This window comes from Sprattus sprattus, assembly GCF_963457725.1.
Source record: "Sprattus sprattus genome assembly, chromosome: 1".
Lineage (NCBI taxonomy): Eukaryota > Metazoa > Chordata > Actinopteri > Clupeiformes > Clupeidae > Sprattus > Sprattus sprattus.
Window position 1 is genome coordinate 44,662,599 of NC_137920.1, and position 13,074 is coordinate 44,675,672.

At 44.2% G+C, this 13,074-nt stretch overlaps 1 protein-coding gene across 1 annotated transcript in view; it reads left to right on the top strand.

Annotated features, from left to right (window-relative positions):
* The window catches only part of ppm1e (protein phosphatase, Mg2+/Mn2+ dependent, 1E), a 50,955-nt gene continuing 37,881 nt past the window's right edge, over positions 1–13,074 (top strand). The window contains exon 1 of the mRNA XM_080847948.1: positions 1–270. Within this exon, the coding sequence (XP_080704074.1) occupies positions 89–270 (182 nt within the window). The 5' untranslated portion in view covers positions 1–88. The remainder of the gene's footprint in view (positions 271–13,074) is intronic.

The following is a 13,074-nucleotide window of genomic DNA, read 5'->3' on the forward strand; positions in this document are numbered from 1 at the left end:
TAACCAGTCTGCAATTCAAAGTAGACTTCTCTCTTCTCCGGACTCGGTTCGCTCGAGCTGCCTATTGTGCCCCCAGGAATGTGAAGCGATGTCCGGCTCTAGCAACGAGGAGAAAACCTTCCGAAGGTTCCTGGAGCTCTTTCTCCGGGAGATGAAGCCTCCCCTGCTGGAGGACCAGCCGCTCCCGATGCGCCCGCTGACGGATCTCATCACCGAGGACGAAGTGGAGGGAGAGTGCATCGACCTGTGTCTTCAGCACCTGTGCAAATAGTTAAGTACCGGTCCACTTCTATCAGAACTGCAATATTTTTTGTCTTATTGTTTCCTTTATGTTGCGATCCATTATAAGCTTCACCTCGAGATTAAGGCGAACCCACATAAAAAGAAGTGATAAACGAAAGTAAAGTACATTTAGGCTGCTGACGACAGCAAACGGCCTCTGTTGGTTCTGAAAACATGAACTTGAGACTGACTGACCCAGATCGAATTTCATTTGGTAAATGGTTTCTTATTCTCATTTTGCTCGCTGTCAGTCTGATGAAGTGTGACGTGCCGCTATGGCGGTCATCCTCTCACGGAGTCCCGCGCACCGGGTGCTTCATCTGTAGGCTCGGGCCGTGGATCGGGCAGGCGGGTGATGGTGGTGCGAGCGTGGTTGGAGGGTATAGTCCTATGCAAAGCAGCGCGCTTGGGGTTGGGTTATTTAAAAAGCTCTCCTCTTCTTTGTAGTAAATATACACTTATTAAATTCACCAGTCATAATCAATGTCAAGTTTTAATGTGCTGTTACTGCCGAAATGATTTGACAGTCTTATATTGGCCAAGCACTGTTAACTCTAACGCGAGCAGAAGCACTCAGCACCCCTGACAGTTGTGGTGTGTGTGTTTGTGTGTGTGTGTGTGTGTGTGTGTGTGTGTGTGTGTGTGTGTGTGTGTGTGTGTGTGTACTGTATCGCAACACAACCCCTTTTCATTCAGCGCGTTTCTGCGAGTTTCCCATTCATCTGCCCCTCCTCCTTCCTGCATCCCCGGGTGCCCGCCCGAGGTCCCGGAGTGGTGGATCCCCATCTTTTTGCGTCACACTCATCACAGGCTACATAGGCAACGACTGAGCCAACGCCAGCCGATCGTCTCCTTCTGTTTAGGGGATCACCGTACCGCCGTTATCCACGTACACACAGGAGGCATTTCTCCCTCGTCTCGTATTTTATTATAAAACAAAGCGCGCGATTCGATCGTTTAATCTCACAGCTGCGGCATCTGTACAGTCGCTCGTGCGTGAATCCATATAAATGGGTACCGCTCAGGTTCATATGCATGTTAGCGTTTGAAGAGGTTACCGTGTTCCCTTAGGTGTGTGTTGTGTACGTGTGTGTGTGTGTGTGTGTGTGTGTGTGTGTGTGTTGTGTGCATCTGTATCCTCACAGCTGCCTCACAGGAAGGGAAAGAAAAAAAACGCTCCCTGTAGCCGACGGGCATCTCGCGCTAAATTGAATTCTTCTCGAACTGTGGGAAGGGTTTGCGCTTGAGAAATGACGTCATGCGTGTTTCTACAAATAGACCCCGTCGCCCACATCTGAGGAGAGTGCGAGACAGAAGGACCGACTGAACGCAGGGAAGGGAATATGTCTGTAATGGAGGGAGCCACACACACCTGTCTGTTGGCTTAGATAAGACCGGAGGTTGACGGAAATGTGTAATTGTGGAGCAGCAGCGAGGTGCGAGACAGGCGCTTGAGACAAAGAATTGACGTCATAATTTTCATTCATTTCCTCGTGTTGTATGCAAACTAGCTCAGCACCTAGATATGACTCCCGGTCAGCCAGCCTGTTGCAGCGATCCATATCTTGGGTGTCACGCTGTAAGGTTTGAGAGGGAATTCAGAAGGCTATTATGCTACTGGTGAGACGAACTGAGGGAACCTCACTGACGTAGCAGTTCATCCAGCTGTGCTGGAGACGTGGGTAAGTGTCTCCTCACCAGCACCACAGCAAGGAGCACAAGCTCAGTTTACCCAGTTAGCCTTCTTAGCATTCAAAGAAACCAAGAAACCTCTTTCTGTTCTGTCCGTCCAATCAGATCATCAGCTTCAGTCTGTCTGTCCAATCAGATCCCTACCTTCAGTCTGTCTGTCCAATCAGATCCCCAGCTTCAGTCTGTTCGTCCAATCAGATCATCAGCTTCAGTCTTTGTGTGTGTGCTGGTGAGACGGAGACCTGTGGTTTGATGTGGGGATCTGATATAAGTTCCACTGGTTATGTTTTATTCAAATAACACACAGGCTGCCTCTATTGTCACACACACACACACACACACACACACACACACACACACACACACGCACTCCCTGCGTTCACTGATCGTTTCCATTCAGGCAGTGACACAAGGCTCAATGAGTGTGTGTGATCTGAGTGTGTGTGTGTGAGAGCACTGCGTAGGATGGATGTGTGCGCTCTAGCTCCAGTGAGCCCTGCATAGGATGGATGTGTGTGTGTGTGTGTGTGTGTGTGTGTGTGTGTGTGTGTGTGTGTGTGTGAGCACTGAATGGGATGGATGTGTGTGTGTGTGTGTGTGTGAGCATTGCATAGGATGTGTGTGTGTGTGTGTGTGTGTGTGTGTGTGAGCACTGCGTAGGATGTGTGTGTGTGTGTGTGGGAGCACTGCATAGGATGGATGTGTGTGTGAGCACTGCATAGGATAGGCGGGGCCAAACTCTGGCTGCCATGTTGAGCGTTCTGTATCATTAAAAATATCGCCATGAGGCAGTGGTGTGTGTGTGTGTGTGTGTGTGTGTGTGTGTGTGTGTGTTATGGGGCTGAGCTGAGGTGTGTGTGTGTGTGTGTGTGTTTGATGGGGCTGAGGTGAAGTGTGTGTGATGGGGCTGAGGTGAGTGTGTGTGTGTGTGTGTGATGGGGCTGAGGTGAGTGTGTGTGTGATGGGGCTGAGGTGAGTGTGTGTGTGTGTGTGTGTGTGATGGGGCTGAGGTGAGTGTGTGTGTGTGTGTGCGTGTGATGGGGCTAAGGGGAATTGTGTGTGATGGGGCTGAGGGGAAGTGTGTGTATGAATGTCTACCTAAAGTTCTATATTTGTGTGTCTGGGTGGATGAGTGTATTTTGGTATATGTGTCTAGGTGTGTGTGTGTGTGTGTGTGTGTGTGATTATTCTGTCTCCGGGCGTAAGTGAGACTTAGAGCAGGATATCTCCTTTGTTTACGTCTCAGCGCAACTGCAGGAGGTGGCCAGTATGTGTGTGTGTGTGTGTGTGTGTTGTGTTATCAAAGGATATCTGTGTTTTAAATGTGATTTAAATGTGAAAATTTGAGGTACTGTGAGTATGTGTGCAAATATGGTGTGTGTGTGTGTGTGTGTGTGTTGGCCAATATGGTGTGTGGATAGGTAGGTGTGGTGCATATGACAAATTGTTTTTCCATGTAAGATGGTATGTGTGTAAACTTGACTGGGTTGTGTGTAGGGGTGTGTTCAAAATATCGATATGGGGATACATCGTCGCGGGCCTCTTTACGATGCGTGTATCGATACGGAGGCGTCAGTATCGATACTTCACGTGCAACAAAAAAAAAAAAAAAAAAAAAAAATTCTGTTTCTTTGTACAGCGTCTACTTGGTTCATGTGCCTGCCTGCATACTTTGCCCATCATCCAGTTGATGGTATAATTTGAAAGCAGAGTTTCTGTAGAATCCACATGAGGTGACAAATATGTTATGATGTACTGTCAAGGAGTTACAGGCAATTTTTTTTTGTTATAAGCCTAAAATATCGGGATACGTATCGTATACGTACGTATCGCATGTATCGCGATACATATCGTATCGCGACCCCTGTATCGGGATGCGTATCGTATCGCGAGGTGGTTGGCGATACCCACCACTAGTTGTGTGTGTGTATGTGTGTGTAAATGTGATGGTGTAGCTGAGGGGAAGTGTGTGTGTGTGTGTGATGGGGCTGAGGGGAAGTGTGTGTGTGTGTGTGTGTGTGTAAATAGGATGGTGTGTGTGTGTGTGTGTGTGTGTGTGTAAATGTGACTGGCGTGATCAATGAGGCTTATTTTAACTGGAATGACAGGTTTGACATTAACAGGTTTCATCTGTCTGTGTGTATGAATATGAGGAAGTGGTGTTTGTGTGTGGGTGTGTAAATGTGAGGTTGTGTATGTATGTGTGTGTTTGTGTGTAAATGTGAGGTGGTGTGTGTAAATGTGAGGTTGTGTGTGTGTGTGTGTGTGTGTGTAAGTGTGAGGTTGTGTATGTGTGTGTGTGTGTGTGTGTGTGTGTAAATGTGAGGGTGTGTATGTGTGTGTAAATGTGAAGTTGTGTGTGTATGTAAATGTGAGGTTATGTATGTGTGTGTGTGTAAATTTGAGGTTGTGTATTTGTGTTTGTGTTTGTGTAAATGTGAGGTTGTGTGTGTGTGTGTGTGTGTGTGTGTGTGTGTGTGTGTGTGTGTGTGTGTGTGTGTGTATGTAAATGTGAGGTTGTGTTTGTGTGAGTGTGTGTGTGTGTGTGTGATGGGGCTGAGGTGAGTGTGTGTGTGATGGGGCTGAGGTGAGTGTGTGTGTGTGTGTGTGTGTGTGTGATGGGGCTGAGGTGAGTGTGTGTGTGTGTGTGCGTGTGATGGGGCTAAGGGGAATTGTGTGTGATGGGGCTGAGGGGAAGTGTGTGTATGAATGTCTACCTAAAGTTCTATATTTGTGTGTCTGGGTGGATGAGTGTATTTTGGTATATGTGTCTAGGTGTGTGTGTGTGTGTGTGTGTGTGTGATTATTCTGTCTCCGGGCGTAAGTGAGACGTAGAGCAGGATATCTCCTTTGTTTACGTCTCAGCGCAACTGCAGGAGGTGGCCAGTATGTGTGTGTGTGTGTGTGTGTGTTGTGTTATCAAAGGATATCTGTGTTTTAAATGTGATTTAAATGTGAAAATTTGAGGTACTGTGAGTATGTGTGCAAATATGGTGTGTGTGTGTGTGTGTGTGTGTGTGTTGGCCAATATGGTGTGTGGATAGGTAGGTGTGGTGCATATGACAAATAGTTTTTCCATGTAAGATGGTATGTGTGTAAACTTGACTGGGTTGTGTGTAGGGGTGTGTTCAAAATATCGATATGGGGATACATCGTCGCGGGCCTCTTTACGATGCGTGTATCGATACGGAGGCGTCAGTATCGATACTTCACGTGCAACAAAAAAAAAAAAAAAAAAAAAAAATTCTGTTTCTTTGTACAGCGTCTACTTGGTTCATGTGCCTGCCTGCATACTTTGCCCATCATCCAGTTGATGGTATAATTTGAAAGCAGAGTTTCTGTAGAATCCACATGAGGTGACAAATATGTTATGATGTACTGTCAAGGAGTTACAGGCAATTTTTTTTTGTTATAAGCCTAAAATATCGGGATACGTATCGTATACGTACGTATCGCATGTATCGCGATACATATCGTATCGCGACCCCTGTATCGGGATGCGTATCGTATCGCGAGGTGGTTGGCGATACCCACCACTAGTTGTGTGTGTGTATGTGTGTGTAAATGTGATGGTGTAGCTGAGGGTGTGTGTGTGATGGGGCTGAGGGGAAGTGTGTATGTGTGTGTGTGTGTGTAAATAGGATGGTGTGTGTGTGTGTGTGTGTGTGTGTGTGTAAATGTGACTGGCGTGATCAATGAGGCTTATTTTAACTGGAATGACAGGTTTGACATTAACAGGTTTCATCTGTCTGTGTGTATGAATATGAGGAAGTGGTGTTTGTGTGTGGGTGTGTAAATGTGAGGTTGTGTATGTATGTGTGTGTTTGTGTGTAAATGTGAGGTGGTGTGTGTAAATGTGAGGTTGTGTGTGTGTGTGTGTGTGTGTGTAAGTGTGAGGTTGTGTATGTGTAATATCATAAATATCATAAGCATAATATCATTCTATAGGCTATAGCCGTATGCAATTCTTTTTTAATTATGTTTAAATATGTAGATCAGTGGCGCCTGCAGCCGTACGGCTGTACGCACTGTGCGTACCTTCTGCTACGCGAGAAAAAAAAAAGAGAGAGAGTCTGAAATCATGCGCTGAGCCTGGCCATTGTGCACAAGGCACAAACAAACGAATAGTGATTAAAGCACAAACAAACGCTTAGAAAAGTTATCTGACAAAAACGCTGGTCCCTGCCCGACCCATGCATTGCCATTGTAATCAAATATTATGAACGCATATTACAATAGGGAAACTGCAGACAGAGGGGCGGGCAAAAAATTGCGGTACTACGAACTCCCTGTCCAAATGAATGGAGTCATGTGACTTATGATCAGCATCACTGATATGCAGGGTTTTCTTCAGTATCTTACGCCCCTCGTCCATTTCCAACAATGTATGGCAGGAAATAAAATCGGAGTACGGACAACTAATGTTCGTTGAGGATGCAGAGCTGGAGCTGTGGAAACAGCTAAATGAGTTACAGCCAAATCGCAGTGAGCTTTGTTAAGCCCTGGAAAGTTCTGCAAATTTCTACCCAAACATTTATTGCGTCTTGTTGACAATTCCTGTTTCCACAACGTCTGCTGAGCAGTAATTCAGTACAATCTTAAGACATAGCCTATCTACAAAGTACGATGACTGACAAAAGACTGACCGGACTTGCTCTCATGAATATTCACACAGATTTGGAACTCGACACTGAAAAACTACTAAAACAATATGCAGAAGGAGAATTAACTTAAATTAGAGGAGCAATGCGTTTTGACTGTAACCCATTATCTGCGCGCAAGTGTTAATGTGCATTTTTTTGGGGGGGGGGGGGGGGGGGGGGCGTTGGTGGGTCTGTGCGTACCTCACAATTTTTTTCTGCAGGCGCCCCTGATGTAGATTACTTTTACTATTTATTATATGCTGCTAATACTATCCTATTTATGTTAACTGCTTTTATTTGTATACCACTGCAACTTTAAGCAAGTCTAAGGAGCTTGTTGTTTTCATGTAGCCCCGGCAACTAGCCGGCATGGATAATATGCACATGAAATGAAACTTGTTGAACTCACCTCAACATGTATTTTACAGTCATTTAACCCACCACGGGCAATGCTGAAATCACTGTTACAGATAGTACAGCATGCAAGACTGTCATTGTGATTTACTTTTATAAGACAGGGGTACACCTTTGTATAGTCTGTTGTAAAATGTCTTCTATTTTATTTTTGGGGGGCACTCTCCCTGTGCCATGGTGCCCCTGTTCCTAGATAGACTGAACTGATTAATTTGGTTCGGGAGAAGAGATGAAAGCCCGCCCACACTAAAAATTGATTGGTTGACTTACCTGAAACAGGCCAATCAGGATGCTACTAAGGCACACACGCACACTGCCTCACACACGCACAGTCTCTACGTCCCTCTCTCCCTCTCTGTCGTGCGCACGTTGGAGCACGTCTGTCTCGTGTGCACGGTCTTGCTCGCTCACTCTAGATTCCGGGAGATTTTAAGTAATTTGCGGGCATCAGGGAGTATGCGGGAGACTCCCGGAACTTCCGGGAGACTTGGGATGTCTGCGTGACTGTTCTGTACTTTAGATGGTCACCATCCTAACTGGCTAAATAGATACCTCGCCAGAGATGGAATAAAGAATACGAATAAACCATCTTTATAGGTTATTAGTTAGCTTGAAATATTATAAACAGATCTTACCCAGCGGTGAAAGAACATGACTATTTACAAGGTTGTGCCGGTGGCATTTCATGACGAGGTCGTGGGGTTTCTCATTATTTTTTGATTGAGACCTGTATGTTTTTGTTTCGATTATTGTTGTGTCCCCTTCGTTGTTGATCTTAACGTTTTGGATATATCCTTGCACTGCATATTGCAGTCCATTTTGCCTTGATCTGAAGGATATCACGGAGATATAACTCCAAAAAGAATCACTGACTGACAGATATAGCGCTTGTTCTCGTCCTGTAAGGGGGCTTTTGCAAACGGTGCGAACGTGCGCTAGGTCAGCTGATTCACCAAACCTGCTTGCAGTCTGTGATCTCATCACTTTCGAGATTTTTCTTAAGATGTTGAGTAACCAAGGTTTCAGGGGAAATGTATCGGAATAAAAGTATCAGTTTTCTTTGCAAAATGTAGCGAAGTAAAAGTAAAAGTAAACAGAAATATAAATAGTAAAGTAAAGTGCAGATATCCCAAAAAACGATTTAAGTACAACACTGAATATAGCATAGCACAACATAATAAAGTGCAATTAATGGTTTAAGTGCAACAACTAGTGACCCCAGACACATTCCAGACTTCCAGGCATCTTTTCAAAAGGTACTGTGCAAAAACAACAACAGTGCAAAACAAAACCGTGGATATAACAGTGCAGCCATTCAGCTAACAAGATGAACATGAGTTTTGAGCTTCTTAAAGGACGTATTTAATACAAAATAAATCGAAATGTTCAGTGTGGTTGCGGCGACATTCCAGCTGTCATTCGCAAATCGTCTTTCAGGCTACATTGAGTCTATGGCATCGAAATAAATAAATAAATTGGGTAATCATTAGCCTGGATACCAGCCCGAACCCCGCCCACAAAGTTTTTGGTCTGGGAGATTCGGTCTGGCTTTGAGCTAGTTGGGAGAGAGTATCATCGGTCGGATTATGCCGTACCAATCAAATTATCAGGGCGGGCTTTATACGATGATGGACAGATGTTCAAGCGGTAGATTCTAAATCCTCCCAAGATGGCGGCTTATCGGGAGCTTGTTAGTGGGACATATTTTATGTAAATTATGCTATCTACACAACTTTTTTATGTCTACATTGACTCGGTTTGTTGTGTATGTGCAACACGAATGTTGCCGAGGATTGTATGTCTTAACTGAAGCGCTCTAGACCATTATTGTTAGGTCATTGCTAACTCTTACACCAAAAATCTATTGAAACACATAGTAGCTAGCTAGCCTTGCTGCTGATAAGTAATGTGAGCAGGCATATCTCAACAGATATTGACAGCGCATTCATTTTGAAAGAGGAACAGAGAAACGCGATCAAGGCATTTGTCGATCGAAAATATGTTTTTGCCGTCCTTCCTACGGGATCAGGTTAAAGTTTTAATGTATCAGATGGTCATACTACGTTGCTCTGATTGGTTCTAGGTATCCAATTGAGCGAAGAGGCATTTTTTCCCCCTGGTTCGTTGAAACATGCCCCATAATCACAGCCCAATGGTTCAGTATCAGACTCAGACTCATATTCTGACTAGAATTATGAGTATGACATCGTCAGGCTAGGTAATGATGTTTTATCAAACCAATTGCATATTTATGTGTAACTATATTAAACTAGGACATTCTGTGAATTTCCCTAGTTTAGTCATGATACTTGCAAGATACATGCTCTCTTTCTCTCTCTATCTCCTTCTAACCAAGGTAGGCTATAGGCTAACGTTAAAACTACAGCATAGCCATAAGCCGTTGTAACACACGTGGCCATCATTTTAAACATCATGTAACGTGTATTTCAGTATGACAGATTAAAAAAAAAAAAAAAAACTGCAATATTTGGATGTTGTAAATATGAATCAGAACTATCCTTGAGTTCTTTAAACAAATACAGATGACTGTCTTTCAGGGGCTTTGCTAAATTGAAAGTACTACCTCCCTTGGTCTGAAGAACACGGTAGCATCGTTTGCATAATGTTATAGTGACCAGACTTCCTGTTTTACCCGAACATGTCCTCTTTTCGAGACCTAAATAATGGGTCCGGCAGGGATTCCAAAAGCGTCCGGATATTTGTGTTTCTCTGGGTGTTTCACAAACTAATACTACGTCTTTTGGAAAGGGTATCTCCCTTACATTCCACCTTTTTGCACGTGCTCTCATTGGTCGACCGCCTTCCCAGTGTTGCCAGATATGATAATTATCCTCCAAAATGAGCCTATGATACGATACGCCATTTCCAGTCTGGCAACTCTTCACACCTGGCCGCCTCCACAAGTTTCATCGTTTACAATAGTAAATGGCAGATCTGCGTGTGAAAAACATGTCAAAACTTCGACTGGAACACCGAAGAGTGTACTGCCCCCGTCAGTTCCAGAAGTGCAGCACCGATTCTAACAGCTGGCACCCAGGGCCGTGTCTAACGAATGGGCTGACCGGGCTGTAGCCCCAGGCTCGCTGAAGGTCAAATGACAAAAATTAATAGAAGAAAAAAAATAATAATAATAAAACGAGCGAAAATGCCGGGCCAAAGGAAACACGAGAGCGGAGCAAAAAAACTAAAATTAGATGAAATAAAAAAGGAAAGAGCGAAAGAATTATTACAGAAATCACCCAAATTAACCAACATGTGGAGGAGTAATCAGCCCGCTGTAGCAGACAGAGACACGCAGTGTACAAAGAAACGTCCACCTACTTCGGATTTCTAACGCAACTGGACACATTGTCTCTCAGTGAAATACGCGAGAAAAGCGTCAATCTGCAGGCAAAATAACACGAAGACCTGGCTGATGATTTCCCTGATGAACTAGGACAGTTTTTGCATTTCGCAAAAGTCTCCACTGTAAACAGGCAGCCGATGAACCTACTTTCATTCATTCGAGAAAGGCATCTACAACAAGTTTTTCCAAATGTCGACATAGCACTGCGGATCTACCTTACATTGCCTGTCAGCAATGCCAGCGGGGAGAGGTCATTTTCCAAACTTGGAATTATCAAGAACAGGCTGAGAACGACAATGTTGGAGGAGAAACTTAACAATCTGACTTTAATGTCAATTGAGCACGACATGCTGGCCCAAATGGACTTTGAGGAGCTCATTAATGATTTCGCACGGAAGAAGAGCAGAAGACGGGCCTTCTGAAGTCCCTTGGTGAGTCATGTTTGCCGCGGCGGCCTCCTCTATATGACCCAGCCCCATTAATGTGTAAAATAGTTTTAGCTTGTTTGTGTGCACATTTCAAACAGTTCACCCCAAATATGTTGCAATGTACATTCCTGCCTGTCTTCTTGCTTGGGGTTTGTTGTGCGTAACCGGACATGTACCAGGGCGTTACTCCCGGAGTAAATTAACCATTCAATGCCCAAACCGTTTGACCCATAGCCGGGGCCTTCATTGACCTTTGTTTAATAGCCTACAATACATTGTTTTATAGTTTTTGATGAGTTTACAAAAACAGGATGCATTTCTATAAATTAAGTAACTTTCAAAAAACAGTTAATTTATGTTGTCTGGGCCTAACTTGTTGTACTTGATAGCAAATGCATTGTAGGGCCTATTACTTTTTCTGTAATGATTTGCCAAAGTCACCAAATCACCAATTTCATACTTTCTTTTTTCCTACATTTTCAAATAGGCCAATACAGATACATTTTGTTTCCCCATCCTCATTCTGTCAGCTTTGTCAACACTACTGCAATTATAATAAAGCTACCCTTGAATTGAAATGAATTTAATTGAATTGAAATCATATTACCAGTTCACTTTAAATAGTCTGTCATAGATTGGTAGGCCTACTGTGTACACTGATGTGTCAGTGGGTTTGTGTGAGGTCATGCGTCAGAACATCATGATATGAAGGGCCTCACCCGGGTTATTAGCCCCGGGCCTCAGAAAGTGTTAATCCGGCCCTGCTGGCACCGGCGCTCGCGGTACTTACGGTGCCTCAAAAAATGGGTATCGTCGGTGTTTTGTTATTTTAGTACCGAAAGGTATCGTAAGTATTGGTTCTCGTGACATCCCTAGTGTGATGGTGTGTGTGTGGGGAGAAAGAGAGTATGGTTGTGTGCGTGTGTGTGTGTGAGTGAGAGAGAGTGTTATGTAATGTCCTGTATTCTGTCTAAAAGGGAAACCGATCCCTCCCACCAACGGAGAGTTTGTCTCCTAAAGCTCATTATGGAAGCTGTCTCCCACAGCTGTAAACCACACACACACACACACACACACCAAACACACACACACACATACACACTCACACACACACACACACACACACACACACACACACACACACCACACACAAACACACACACACACAAACACTCACACATACATATACACACACACACTTCACACGTAGACAATCCATACATGAGTAGATGCAGGCACACAAACACACACACACACACACAGAAACCCTATAGTTTTGTCTCAGTTTTCAAAAGATATAACTGTTACTTCACACATCAATCAGAAGTGTTTCCCTTTGTAATTAAAGTGATGGACAGAGCAATGGGTCGGGCGGAAACAGAGGGGATTGTGGGTGCTGGTCACGTACACGGGAGACTGATGTGGGTGTGTGTGTGTATTTGTGTGTGTGTTTGTGTGTGTGTGTGTAAATGTGAGGTTGTGTATGTGTGTTTGTGTAAATGTGAGGTTGTGTATTTGTGTGTGTGTGTGTTTGTGTTTGTGTAAATGTGAGGTTGTGTATCCGTGTAATGTGAGGGTGGGTATTTGTGTGTGTGTGTGTGTTTGTGTAAATGTGAGGTTGTGTATGTGTGTTTGTGTTTGTGGAGGTGTGTGTGGAGGTGTGTGGGTGTGTGTGTGTGTGTGGGTACTGGTCATGTACATGGGGGACTGATGTGTGTGTGTGTGTGTGTGTGTGTGTGTGTGGGTGCTGGTCACATACACGGGGGACTGATCATCACTAGCACACACACACACACACTCACTACACATTGACTCACTTCACATTCACTCTCTTCACATTCACACACACCAATACGCACTCACGCACGCACACACGCACGCACGCTAGGGGTGGGCGATATGGCTAAAATCTTCTATCAATGTATTTGTAATTTTATATCACGATTACGATATCATGGTATATTATGCGTAGGTTGACCAGATTTGAGTTTGTGAATAAGAGGACATTTCAGCGGTAGCTATTGTGTCCACAGACATAGGCAATACAGTATGATAATTTACTTATTGACCCTTATGAACACTAAGTTGCAGAAACAATACTGGCCTAAGCAATCGTGGCCAGGATAGGCCTACTTTGTTCTCCATTGAATCTATAAATAGTAAGATTAAAACCAATTGCATGTAGTGGCATTTAGTCCAGTGCGTGTGGCTTTCAGTGGTTCTTTAATCTACTTTTAGAAGATAAATC